The sequence below is a fragment of the Oncorhynchus tshawytscha genome, linkage group LG10, assembly GCF_018296145.1.
Source record: "Oncorhynchus tshawytscha isolate Ot180627B linkage group LG10, Otsh_v2.0, whole genome shotgun sequence".
Lineage (NCBI taxonomy): Eukaryota > Metazoa > Chordata > Actinopteri > Salmoniformes > Salmonidae > Oncorhynchus > Oncorhynchus tshawytscha.
The window spans coordinates 81,243,750-81,258,496 of NC_056438.1; the positions used below are offsets into that span (position 1 = coordinate 81,243,750).

General features: G+C 41.8%; 1 protein-coding gene across 4 annotated transcripts; it reads right to left on the reverse strand.

Moving 5' to 3' along the window:
- Positions 1-1,018: 1,018 nt before the first annotated feature.
- clul1 (clusterin-like 1 (retinal)) lies at positions 1,019-12,432 on the reverse strand. 4 transcript variants are annotated; one of them, XM_042329194.1, is made up of 11 exons: positions 12,115-12,432; positions 7,072-7,199; positions 6,789-6,937; positions 6,258-6,428; positions 6,033-6,182; positions 3,036-3,330; positions 2,773-2,895; positions 2,587-2,669; positions 2,367-2,498; positions 1,379-1,457; positions 1,019-1,275 (listed from the first exon to the last, which is right to left on the reverse strand). In XM_042329194.1, exons 2-11 carry the CDS (start codon positions 7,172-7,174, stop codon positions 1,226-1,228), a joined length of 1,335 nt encoding a protein of 444 aa, XP_042185128.1. In that variant the 5' UTR covers positions 7,175-7,199; positions 12,115-12,432; the 3' UTR covers positions 1,019-1,225. The 4 variants fall into 4 exon arrangements, with proteins under 4 accessions (XP_042185128.1, XP_042185127.1, XP_042185126.1 ...); XM_042329193.1 differs by having other exon boundaries at positions 1,379-1,557; positions 7,072-7,224; positions 12,115-12,429; XM_042329192.1 differs by having other exon boundaries at positions 1,379-1,557; positions 12,058-12,429.
- Between the last annotated feature and the right edge of the window lie 2,315 nt (positions 12,433-14,747).

Consider the following 14,747-nt stretch of genomic DNA (forward strand, 5'->3'; position numbering starts at 1 on the left):
TTTACTACCCTTTTAATTTCACCAGGTTCATATATTAATATGTCATGTTGATTTGTTATTATGCATGCCTGCATCCTGGGAGTAGAGGAGTGTGTACTTACGTTTTGCCCTGCATGCTCAAATCATTTTGATGCACTATGAGAGTTAGGCACGCTTTTTCTGTCGTCTTCAGAAAAGTTTGATTCTTTTAACACAAAGTCATACACACAGTGTTCTGTTCATGAATACTGTTGTATATTAAGAAGTTACTCATAAGTGGATGGTATTGTTAAGATGTAATTGTACTTTTTAGGATGATATCAACATTCTGAATTCAACATGTGGTTAATAGCTAGCTAAGGTATTAGCAGGCTATTGTATGTGTGAATGATGGCTAGCTCCTCGAATGATCCCAGTTCCTCCAATTGTGCATCTGTTGTAGAAAGAGGTGACGATTCGCAGACCATATGTGCTCTATAAATGTTTTATTTTCTTTTGGATGCAGATGCAGAGAGTGAATTCTGCTTAATTAAAACTACCTGACCTCCAAAGTCCACGTCTATAGTCTCAATCAACCACACACAACGCAGAGTTACAGCGGTGCAGCACAGCACTGGTTACATCAGCAAGAGCAGGGCAGTCTGGGGCTAGTGATTGAGAATGCCTATCCATTGCAGTGTGTAATGCAGTGCAGCCTAGTTTTTTATACAGCACAAAAAAAATCAGGAAAGAAGTACATTTTCTTAGAAATATAACTTTGCCCTGTGCTTCTTCAAGCATGCTCTTCATATAGTATAGACTTTGGATCATTTGAATGAGACCACACTAGGTGAACGTGATATAGCGCACCCAGCAGAGAATCGGGGATGAGGGGCCTTATTTATCCCTGTAATACTGAATTTGTAAAAGAGAAGCTTTGTTAATTTCACCATTTGTAGCTTTTGTATGCTAGCTGAGTACCACTAGAAGAAAAAAAAGTTCTGAACTTTTGAAGTTTGAAGCCAAAAAGTCAGTGTTAAATGAAAATGTTGTACTTGAATCTAGCTCCTCCTTTTATTGTACAACATGCAACATGACAACTGGTACAAGTTACTTTGGTTCAATTTTACATGTAATTAATTCCAACATTACAATAAGTTGTTTCATTAATCTTAAAATGTTCCCTAAATAAATAAATATTCATTTGTTTACAAAACTATATACATTAAATCTAGTAAACAAAAACACACAGCGTACTGTCCACTAACTATGACATGACAGTGAGTGAACTTTCTTCATGCTTAGTCGTCATTGTGTCTGAAAGCAGAAAATAGCATTAATCAACACAGGCATGTTCAGTGGCGCTCTGGAATGTTGTTCGGTAAAAATGTTAGTTTAACATAGTAGTAGTATATATTACCTGAACATCTGCTTGTACATCCCCAGGGCCTCCTGAGCGACGAAATTGATAAAGGCGGGGTCCTGCAGCTCCACACCAGCTGGGATGGTCAGAAGGAGAGGAGGAGAGTTTAGGATGTTCAGCTCCACCTTGGTGTCTCCCCCTGACGAGCTGCCGCCATCAACTCCCTCTGACACCACCTGGGTAAAAACAACAATGTGTTGTACTCATACTGACACCACCTGGGTAGAAACAACATACTGTACTCATACTGACAACACCTGGGTAGAAACAACAATATACTGACACCACCTGGGTAGAAACAAATATATACTGACACCTCCTGGGTAGTAAGAACAATATACTGACACCACCTGGGTAGAAACAACAATATACTGACACCACCTGGGTAGAAACAACAATATACTGACACCTCCTGGGTAGAAACAACAATATACTGACATCACCTGGGTAGAAACAACAATATACTGACACCACCTGGGTAGAAACAACAATATACTGACACCACCTGGGTAGAAACAACAATATACTGACACCACCTGGGTAGAAACAACAATATACTGACACCACCTGGGTAGAAACAACAATATACTGACACCACCTGGGTAGAAACAACAATATACTGACACCTCCTGGGTAGAAACAACAATATACTGACACCACCTGGGTAGAAACAACAATATACTGACACCTCCTGGGTAGAAACAATATGCTGTACTAATACTGACACCTCCTGGGTAGAAACAACAATATACTGACACCACAATATAAACCTTTCTCTAATAAGAGCATGTTGTGTTCAGGGATTTAAGCAAATGAATGCCTCGGTTATTCATTTAAGTTTTACGGTATGTACTGTCTGTCTGTCTGTCTGTCTGTCTGTCTGTCTGTCTGTCTGTCTGTCTGTCTGTCTGTCTGTCTGTCTGTCTGTCTGTCTGTCTGTCTGTCTGTCTGTCTGTCTGTCTGTCTGTCTGTCTGTCTGTCTTACCTTTCTGATGCGGAATATGGTATCAGGTGTGGTGTTGTTGTTGACCATTTCTGTCACCCAGCTGAACTCAGTAGCCATGTTGCTTATCCAGCTCGCCGTGTCACCTGTGTGCTGCTGCACAATGCTCAGAACCTGGAGTAATGGATTAAACAGAACGGATGGTATGTTATCCTATGCTATGCTATGATACGGAATGCTACACAATACTATGCTATGTTACCTCGTCGTACTGCTCCTTCGACATGTCCCGCAGCTGAGACACCTCATCCAGTTCCACATGCAGCTCCCGCACACTGGGACACTCTGACACACATAGGGGACAGGAGGCAGTTGGAGAGTGTGTGTGTGTGTTTTTGTGTGTGTGTTTTTGTGTGTGTGTGTGTGTGTGTGTGTGTGTGTGTGTTACCTGTGAGCAGCACCCCTTGGCAGGACTGACACTGGTTCTGCAGCTGCCAGCATTCTGAAGTCTGCCTCCTCAACTCTCTACACAACTTCCTGTTCTGGAGGAAATGAGGGAACAGCTCCCTCTCTGGACCAGAGGAACAGATTATCTGTCATTAACTATTATAGCTATCAATAGAGATTCTAGTTCTGTGTTGGGTTCGGTTAGGGTTATCTCTTTGTAATAGAACAATATCAATAATGTTTCTAGTTTTGTGTTAGAGCTACCTCTCTTCCTCTCCTCCTCCACAACGTCTTTGAGGTCATCAAACACTCGTGTGACCACGTCCCCAAAGTCCTCCACAACACTCTTCCCAAAGTTAAAGAAGGAGTCCAGCACGTCCTCCAGCCCCACTCTGTGGATGAAGCCCAAGTCCATCCCCAGGAAGAAGGGGTCCTGGGTAGGCTGTTGGCCCCGGGCTTGGCCTCTGCTCTGGGGGTCAAAGGCCTTCTGGAGGTTTTGGTCCAGTTTACCTTGCATCTTGTCCACCAGCACCACACTGCGCTCAAACAGGGAGCCCACCTGGGAGGGAGAGAACAGGTCAACTGACACTACAGCACTAGTCAACTGACACTACATCACTAGTCAACTGACACTACAGCACTAGACAACAGACACAACATCACTAGTCAACTGACACCACATCACTAGACAACTGACACTAGAGCACTAGTCAACTAACTCTACCTCACTAGTCAACTGACACTATCTCACTCGTCAACTGGCACTGCCTCACTAGTCAACTGACACGACCTCACTAGTCAACTGACACTTCCTCGCTATCTCACTAGTCAACTGACAATACATCACTAGACAACTGGAACTACTTCCCCAGTTAACTGAACCTACTTCCCCAGTTAACTGACACCACCTCACTAGTCAACTGGCACTACATCACTAGTCAACTGACACTACCTCAAACATCAACTGACACTACCTCAAACATCAACTGACACTACATCACTAGTCAACGGACACTACCTCACTAGTCAACTGACACTACCTCACTGGTCAACTGACTAAACCTCACTAGTCAACTGACACTACCTCAAACATCAACTGACACTACCTCAATAGCGAACTGACACTACCTAACTAATCAACTGACTCTACCTCAGAAAGCAACTGACAATACCTCACTTGTCAACTGACAATACCTCACAAGTTAACTGACACGACCTCACTAGTCAACTAACTCTACCTTACTAGTCAACTGACACTATATCACTACTCAACTGACACAACCTCACTAGTCAACTAACTCTACCTCACTAGTCAACTGACAATACCTCACTAGTCAACTGACACTGCCTCACTAGTCAACTAACTCTACCTCACTAGTCAACTAACTCTACCTCACTACTCAACTGACTCTACCTCACTACTCAACTGGCACTACATCACTAGTCAACTGACACTACATCACTAGTCAACTGACACTACCTCAAACATCAACTGACACTACCTCACTAGTCAACTGACACAACCTCACTAGTCAACTAATTCTACCTCACTAGTCAACTGACAATACCTCACTAGTCCACTGACACTGCCTCACTAGTCAACTAACTCTACCTCACTAGTCAACTGACTCTACCTCACTAGTCAACTGACACTATCTCACTCGTCAACTGATACTGCCTCACTAGTCAACTGACACTGCCTCACTAGTCAACTGCCATGGCCTCACTAGTCAACTGACACTTCCTCGCTATCTCACTAGTCAACTGACAATACATCACTAGACAACTGGAACTACTTCCCCAGTTAACTGAACCTACTTCCCCAGTTAACTGACACCACCTCACTAGTCAACTGGCACTACATCACTAGTCAACTGACACTACCTCAAACATCAACTGACACTACCTCAAACATCAACTGACACTACATCACTAGTCAACGGACACTACCTCACTAGTCAACTGACACTACCTCACTGGTCAACTGACTAAACCTCACTAGTCAACTGACACTACCTCAAACATCAACTGACACTACCTCAATAGCGAACTGACACTACCTAACTAATCAACTGACTCTACCTCAGAAAGCAACTGACAATACCTCACTTGTCAACTGACAATACCTCACAAGTTAACTGACACGACCTCACTAGTCAACTAACTCTACCTTACTAGTCAACTGACACTATATCACTACTCAACTGACACAACCTCACTAGTCAACTAACTCTACCTCACTAGTCAACTGACAATACCTCACTAGTCAACTGACACTGCCTCACTAGTCAACTAACTCTACCTCACTAGTCAACTAACTCTACCTCACTACTCAACTGACTCTACCTCACTACTCAACTGGCACTACATCACTAGTCAACTGACACTACATCACTAGTCAACTGACACTACCTCAAACATCAACTGACACTACCTCACTAGTCAACTGACACAACCTCACTAGTCAACTAACTCTACCTCACTAGTCAACTGACAATACCTCACTAGTCCACTGACACTGCCTCACTAGTCAACTAACTCTACCTCACTAGCCAACTGACTCTACCTCACTAGTCAACTGACACTATCTCACTCGTCAACTGATACTGCCTCATAGTCAACTGACACTGCCTCACTAGTCAACTGCCATGGCCTCACTAGTCAACTGACACTTCCTCGCTATCTCACTAGTCAACTGACAATACATCACTAGACAACTGGAACTACTTCCCCAGTTAACTGAACCTACTTCCCCAGTTAACTGACACCACCTCACTAGTCAACTGGCACTACATCACTAGTCAACTGACACTACCTCAAACATCAACTGACACTACCTCAAACATCAACTGACACTACATCACTAGTCAACGGACACTACCTCACTAGTCAACTGACACTACCTCACTGGTCAACTGACTAAACCTCACTAGTCAACTGACACTACCTCAAACATCAACTGACACTTCCTCGCTATATCACTAGTCAACTGAAACTACTTCCCCAGTTAACTGAACCTACTTCCCCAGATAACTGACACCACCTCACTAGTCTACTGACGCTACCTCGCTAGTTAACTGACACCACCTCGATAGTCAACTGATGCTACCTCGCTGGTCAACTGACACTAACTCGCTAATCAACTGACACTACCTTGCTCATCAAACAAGATGGATAAACAGAATAAACTGACAATGAGAACAATGGAAATTGACTTCTGACTTAGTGGTGACATTTTCTGTAGATGGACTTGTCCAGTACCTTGGCGATGAGGCTGTTGAAGGAGTCTTCTATGCGAACTACCTCCCTGTCGGGTTTATCAGCACTCTGGTTCACCATCATATCTCCATCTAGAGGACGTGGGTCTCTCTGGCCGAACCGAGATGACACCCCGCGGAAGAAGTTCTCTACCTGGCCAGGGGGAGGGTGTTAGGTGAGGTGAGGTTAATTTAGTGTGTGTGTGTGTGTGTGTGTGTGTGTGTGTACCTTGGCCTGGAAGGAGCTGAAGCCCTGCCTGCATGTGGAGGTGTAGAAGGTCTTACAGGCGTCCTCCAGACACAGCCAACATGCCTCCCATTCCTCCTTTAGAGACTCCTGGCACTGATGCTCTGCCTCCTCCAGCTTTAGCTCCACCTCTTGGTATAGCTGGGCCACACCCTAATGGACAACAACAATACTATATAACGTCTGACCTCTAACCCTGATTTCTGACATCTCGTGCTCTGAACATAGCCACTTTGGTCCACCACCTAAACCTTAAAGTAAGATTCACCACAAACTCTAGAAGGTAAAGACAGACCCCAAATCCTGAAAGGTAAAGATGGCCTGCAAACCCTAGAAGGTTAATATGGCCTTCAAACCCTAGAAGGTAAAGATGGCCTTCAAACCTTAGAAGGTAAATATGGACTTCAAACCCTAGAAGGTAAATATGGCCTTCAAACCCTAGAAGGTAAATATGGCCTTCAAACCCTAGAAGATAAATATGGCCTTCAAACCCTAAAGGTAAAGATTACGTACCTTCTTCTTGTCACTGCTGTTTTGGAGAGACTTCATCAGGTCTTCATGTTTCTCCTCATTCTTCACCAGTACCTCCTTCATCTGTTTTACTCCATACAGAGCTCTCCTCACCTCCTCATCCACCAGCTTCTCCCCAACATCAGACAGTTCTGAGAGACAGAAGGAGGGGTGTGTGTGTGTGTGTGTGTGTGTGTGTGTGTGTGTGTGTGTGTGTGTGTGTGTGTGTGTGTGTGTGTGTGTGTGTGTGTGTGTGTGTGTGTGTGTGTGTGTGTGTTAGACTCACGCTTCAGGGTGTCCTCTGAGATGCCTGCTGCAGGTTCTTCTGCTGCGCATTGCAAGACCCCAAATGACATGACTAACACAACCCAACCAATCAGAAACCTCATCTTGTCCGATCACAGGAAGCTCAGTCTGGAAGAAAAGAAACCATGAAATACTGGAGGCAGTTACTTTTACTTCCGCATTTATATGCCAAGTGACACGCACACACACACACACACACACACACACACACACACACACACACACACACACACACACACACACACACACACACACACACACACACACACACACACATAAAACATGTGTAATTAAACTGCCAGATTTTTTATGGGGACTTATTATTATTATTATTTTTTATGGGGACTGACATATTATTACATTTCAATGGGGCCGCAGAAATCGACTCCAGGGGGTTAAAACCTGTTAGGGATAGGAGGCAGTATTTTCACTTTGGATGAATTGCGTGCCCATAGTAAACTGCCTCCTACTCTGTCCTAGATGCTAATATAAGCATATATTATTACTATTGGATAGAAACCACTCTGAAGTTTCTAAAACTGTTTGAATTATGTCTGTGAGTATAACCGAACTCATAGGGCAGGCAAACTTCCTAACAGGAAGTGGAAATTCTGGGACTGGTTGAATTTCAAGTCCAAACAAGATATTATTCACATCCAAACAAGATATGGATCTGTTCGCACTTCCTATGCCTTCCGCTAGATGTCAACAGTCAGTAGAACATGGAATGAAGCCTCTAGTGTGATGTGGGACCAGATGGGAGGGGAATGAGTCAGTAGTCGGTCAGAATACCAGTTCCTGGTTGAGCATATTACTGTTGATATAGCCTTGCATTCCATTACTCTGTAGACAAAAACGAATGCTCCGGTTGGGACGTTATTGGATATATATGAAAATAACATCCTGAAGATTGATTCTCTACTTAGTTTGACCAGTTTATTCGACCTGGAATATGACTTTTTGACGTTTTCGTCCGAGTTCGCCTGGACCAGGGGCGCTAGCGGAAGTTCAGCATAACAGCATGATTGACATTTGAAGGCATTGTTCTCACGTTAGCTGAGACAATAATGACTAAATGATGTATACATTTCAATCAGAACTATGACTAAACAGAATACAATATGTTACTGTATGGATGTATGAATCTTATTATAATCATAGTACTGAATATAATCTGTGTAATTATAATCAAGAATTAGAACAAAGACTGTCTGTTCCTTGGTAGAAACTAATGAAGTTATCGTCAGACTGGCTAGAACGCTGTGTTCCTTACGGGACATCTTATCTCTACACAGGGAGAGGAGAGACCTTGGGCTGGTAGAAAATTATTTTACAGGTGGTGGACGATGTGGGAAGGCTTGTGAACTATACTGCCATTGTATCGGAGTGGGGTAAGGACCGTTTAAAACCTATGACGTCATTTTTAGTTTATAACCTGTTGTAAATTGTACCATGATCAGTACTCTCGAGTATAAACGCTATTGATTGATTTTGAGACTGGTCTCTGTACATTTTATGCAAATAAGTATCTTACAAATTCTTAGAAATGGGCTGAGTGTATTGATTGAATTGGTTAATAAACATATTTAACAGCCGCATATGTCGGCTCAATCGGAAATGACCCTTACATAACTATTGCTCAATCTGCAACGCTTCAGCGATCCAGATTGAATAGAGCCCCTAATCTAATCTTGTGAGTTAAAAGGATTTAGATTTGAGGTTGAGCTGGTAAACATCCCTTTTCCAGACAGAACTATGCAACAATACTGGATTAGTACAGTGTGATGGAGAACAACAGCAGTTTAGTGGAATTTATTTTATCTTATAGGTTGAGTTAAGATGGTTAGTTTAGTTAAGGTTATTCAGTAGATCAGTAGAATACCATGAGGATACTAACAAAGGATGACAAAGGGGTGAAACAGCTTTAGGGTTTGGCGACAAGTAAGGTTAGAGGTTTAGGGGTCCCCTAAACCTAACCCAACCTCATGGAAACACCAGGCCTCTCTCTTACTGACATCATAATTCTGTTGACTGTTCCTCGAGTTATCTAGAGCTACCTCTCCACTTCTGTCTCCAACTCGTTACACAATCATTATATCCAATCATTACATGTGAACATAACTCAACTACTGTAGCTCACCCTACATTTGGCAAATCTGACCACAACTCTATCCTCCTGATTCCTGCTTCCAAGTAAAAACTCAAACAGGAAGTACCAGTGACGCACTCAATACGGAAGTGGTCCGATGAAGCGGATGTTAAGCTACAGGACTGTTTCACACAGACTGGAATATGGTCTGGGATTCTTCTGGTGGTGTTGAGGAATTTACCACATCAGTCACTGTCTTCATTAACAAGTGCATTGACGACATCGTCCCCACAGTGACAGGAAGTACATATCCCAACCAGAAGCCATGGATTACAGGCAACATCCGCACTGAGCTAAAGCTGCCTCTTTCAAGGAGTGGGACACTAATCTGTATGCTTATAAGAAATCCCGCTACACCCTTCGACAAACTTTCAAACAGGCAAAGCTGTCACACCCTGACCATAGTTTGCTTTGTATGTTTCTATGTTTTGTTTGGTCAGGGTGTGATCTGAGTGGGCATTCTATGTTGTGTGTCTAGTTTGTCTATTTCTATGTCTGGCCTGATATGGTTCTCAATGCAGGTGTTAGTCATTGTCTCTGATTGGGAACCATATTTAGGTAGCCTGTTTTGTGTTGGGTTGTGTGGGTGGTTGTCTCCTGTGTCAGTATTTGTACCGCACGGGACTGTTTCGAGTTTGCACGCTTCTTGTTTTTGTAGTTTATTCATGTATAGTTTCTTTATTAAAGAACCATGATTTATAACCACGCTGCATTTTGGTCCGCCTCTCCTTCCCAGGAAGAACCCCGTTACAAAAGCGTCAATACAGAACTGAGATCTAATCCTACTACACCGGCTCTGATGCTCGTTGGATGTGGCAGGGCTTGCAAACTATCACGGATTATAAAGGGAAGCCCAGCCACAAGCTGTCTAGTGACGTGGGCCGACAAGACAAGCTAAATGCCTTCTATGCTTCGAGGCAAGCAACAATTAAATATGTATGAGAGCAACAACACAGGGGCCCCTCAGAGGTGTGTGCTGTTTCCCCTCCGTCATTCCCTGTTCACCCACGACTCCAACACCATAATCAAGTTTGCCGACGACACAACGGTGGATGGCCTGATCACAGACAACAACGAGACTATAGGGAGGAGGGCAAAGACCTGGCAGTGTGGTGCCAGAAAAGCAACCTCTCTCTCAGCGTCATAACACAAAGGAGCTTATCAAGGACTACAGTAAACAGAGGGTTGAACACAATCCCATTCACATCGAAGGGGCTATAGTGGAGTGGGTCGAGGGCTTCAAGTTCCTCGGTGTCCACAAGGACCTATCATGGTCCAAATGCCTCTTCTCTTTCAGGAGGATGAAAAGCTTTGGCATGGGACCTCTGATCCTCAAAAAGTTCTACAGCTGGACAATATGTATTTGTATTTATTATGGACCCCCATTAGTTCCTGCCAAGGCAGCAGCTACTCTTCCTGGGGTTTATTATGGATCCCCATTAGCTGATGCCAAGGTCGCAGCTACTCTTCCTGGGGTCTGGCAAAATTAAGGCAGTTATACCATTTAAAAAAAATTACAATACATTCATTACAGAATTCACAACACACTAAGTGTGTGCCCTCAAGCCCTACTCCACTACCACATATCTACAACGCAAAATCCATGTGAACATGTGTGTATAGTGCGTATGTTATTGTGTGTGTATGCATGTGTCTGAGAGCATGTTGTCTGGCCACATCATCGATTTGCACGGCAACTACTTGGCATCCGACCGCAAGGCGCTACAGAGGGTAGTGCGTACAGCCAGTACATCACTGGGGCTAAGCTTCCTGCCATCCAGGATATCTATACCAGGAGGTGTCAGAGGAAGGCCCTACAAATGGCCAAAGACCCAGCCACCCTGGTCATAGACTGTTCTCTCTGCCTCTACCTCTACCTACATGTACATATTATTTGTATTTTTTTATTTTTATTTTAGTATATAATTTCTTAACCCTTATTTTTCATAAAACTGTTGTTAAGTGCTTGTAAGTAAGCATTTCACTGTAAGGTCTACACCAGTTGTATGTGAAAGGTGCATGTGAAAAATTAAATTTGATTTGATTTGAAGAGACTGAAGGATTGTAGACAAAGAAAAGCTCTCCAGTAGGTCTGCCAAAACATTCAAGGGCCATTTTCTCAAAAGAGGGTTTGCAGTTTTATTAACTTTCAAAGCAGAATTACTTTCCCATTTTTCCTCAACTGCAGTGTATGCCATTTTCTAGCTCGGAGTCTCTACTTTTATCCAATGTAAAAAACACCATTTCAAATATTGCAACATAGGACCGAATCGAGCTGGTCGGTCACTACTGTAGTTACCTCAGGTCCATTCTAGCAGAATAGCCAGCTACTGTATAAGGTCGTTTTTTTCCAGCACCACAACATCTCACTGGTACTCATCTTGTTGTGTTTGATGACAGTAGTTCATGTGTCCCCAAGACAACAACCAACAGTCCCTCTCATATTCACATGTCCACATACTGCCTCGTTCTGCCTCTCTGACATTGCTCACAGAATATTTATACAGTATATTCTTAATTCCATTTCTGTGTATTGTTGTAAAATTGTTAAATATTACTGTTAGATACTGTATTACTGCACTGTTAGAATTAGAAACACAAGCATTCCGCTACACCCACAATAACATCCGCTAAACACGTGTATGTGCCAAATAAAATTTTATTTTATTTTGACAACAACCAACCTCTCCCTGTCATATTCACATATACACATATTGCCCCAAGGACAATAAACAACCTCACCCTCTCATATTCACATGTTCACATTCTTCCCCAAGGACAACATGGGACAGTATGTGTGTTCAGTATTCTACTCACCAGTAGAAGCTAACAGGTTGTTGTCCTTGTTACTGAGGTGTGTCAAGGTTTACTCACCAGTAGAAGCTAGCAGGTTGTTGTCCTTGGTATTGAGTAATGTGTTTCTGAGTACTGTGTCCCCGTGTGTGTGTTTACTGTTCTGTAGGGATTGTGCTGTTGATCTGTACTTGTCTTGTTCCACTTCTGCTGTTCCAGACTGGACGGTTGTAATCCTATTAGTTTCTTTATTACCTCATGGTCACAGATGATCCACTAGTCAACACATATAGGGTCTATTTCCTGGACACAGATTAAGTCTTGGATTAAGAAGAAATAGAGAATCCATAAAGAATACTATTTAGTCTAGGATTACAGCTTTTTAGTCCAGGAATCGTTGTCAGAACAAGCGATACGTGCTAAAGTCCAACCTAAAATATTTAATAGAAAAACCAAAACCTGTAACACCTTCCCCCTGTCGTGGAAATTTCCTCTATTTACCAAATCATGGGAGCAAACCACACACACAAGTCAGAGTTAGTTATCAAAGTCCATCTTTAATTATATCAGCTCTATCACAATCTGGTGACTCTCAGGTAATTCAGTGTCTCTCAATGAATTCTCTGAGAGCCCCTTCCACATTGCAATAGCCTTTTGACTTTCAACAGTTCAGTAAAAGTTGAGAGTCCCCACACAACGTCAAAATGGGATCCTTTATAGCAAAGATACACAGGATAAGACAGCATCGGCATAATTCATTGTTCAGCTTTGTCTCCTCTCTCAACCTCAGAACCATAAACCAATCCTCCATATCAACAGGCATATATCAAATTGTCATTTAGATACAACCAACTCTAAATACAACCAATCCTGGACAAGATCACACAGACACTGACTGGCACACAGACATTGTGGAGCAAAAGATATGTTTACACATGATGACACTTTGACCTCTCCCCTCTCTGCGGCCCATGCAACTTAGTCTTGACATAGAACAGATAACTGCAACCTCGCCACAGTATTATACAAAAATACCATTCTGATGAGAAGTAACTTACACACATTTGATGAATATAAAACATCTTACATATGTTACCAACAAATTCTGATTCTTCCACGACACACCTTACGACAACAAATATACCATATATTATCACAACCAAAAAGAAAATATCTTCCATTGCACAACATAATCAACTTAAAAGCATTGCTACTCTAATATGTCGCCTTCTCCAATTTAAACCGGCTGTCAAGTATTAAATCCAAGACAAAAGCAGCCATATATTTTTCTAAATACAGTACCAGTCAAAAGTTTAAGGGTTGTTCATTACTTTTTACTATTTTCTACATTGTAGAACAATAGTGAAGGCATCAAAACTATGAAATAACACATATGGAATCATGTAGTAACCAAAATAGTGTTAAACAAAATATATCTGATATTTGAGAATCTTGAAAGTAGCACCCTTTCCTAGATGACAGCTTTGCACACTCTTGGCATTCTCCCCCCACCAGCTTCATGAGGTAGTTTTACATAGTTTTATGTCTTTGCTATTATTCTACAATTGAGAAAATAGTAAAAATAAAGAAAACACTTGAATGAGTAAGTGTGTTAAAACCTTTGTCTGATACGGTATTTCCACTACTGTTCAAAGTTTGGGGTCATTTAGAAATGTCCTTCTTTTTGAAAGAAAAGCTAATTGTCCATTAAAATAACATCAAAATCATCAGAAATACAGTGTAGACATTGTTAATGTTGTAAATGACTATTGTAGCTGGAAAAGGCAGATTTTTAATGGAATATCTACATAGGCGTACAGAGGCCCATTATCAGCAACCATCACTCCTGTTTTCCAATTGTGCTAGCTAATCCAAGTTGATCATTTTAAAAGGCTAATTGATTATTAGAAAACCCTTTTGCAATTATGTTAGCGCAGCTGGAAACTGTTGTCCTGATTAAAGAAGCAATAAAACAGTCATTATTTCGACTAGATGAGTCCCATAACATAATTGAGACAGTAGATCTAGCAAATCTGTCATAATATAATAGAGACAGTAGATCTATCTGGGCTGTCGTAATTTAATATAGACTATAGATGTAGTTGGTCTGTAATAATAAAATTGAGATTGTGGATATTGCTGGTCTGTCACTGTAACGATCGTCTGTGGTGGAAGAAGGTGCGTGGTAAGTGTTCATATTTTTTATAAAATAACTGAATACTGAACAAAACAATAAACGACAAACGAACAGACCCGTAAGGTGAATGGAAAAATCACTAAACAGGAAATAATCACCCACAAAACATAGGCGGGAAAAGGCTACCTCAGTATGATTCTCAATCAGAGACAACGAACGACCCCTGCCTCTGATTAGGAACCATACCAGGCCAAACACAAAACCACAACATAGAAAAAAGAACATAGACTACCCACCCCAACTCACGCCCTGACTAAACTAAAACAAAGACATAACAAAGGAACTAAGGTCAGAATGTGACAGTCACAATATAAATAAGAGAAAAGATCCGAAACTCATTCAAGAATTTTAGATGAAGTTGTGTGGAAAAAGGACTGGGGTGGTAAAATATTATTCTCCAAAGAAACTCAAAAGGGGTGATGATATTAATTAAAAAACATTTTGATCCGAATGCAAATTGTTCAAACAGATCTGCAAGGTTGTTTTTGTTTTACCTTAATTTAACAAGACAGTTAAG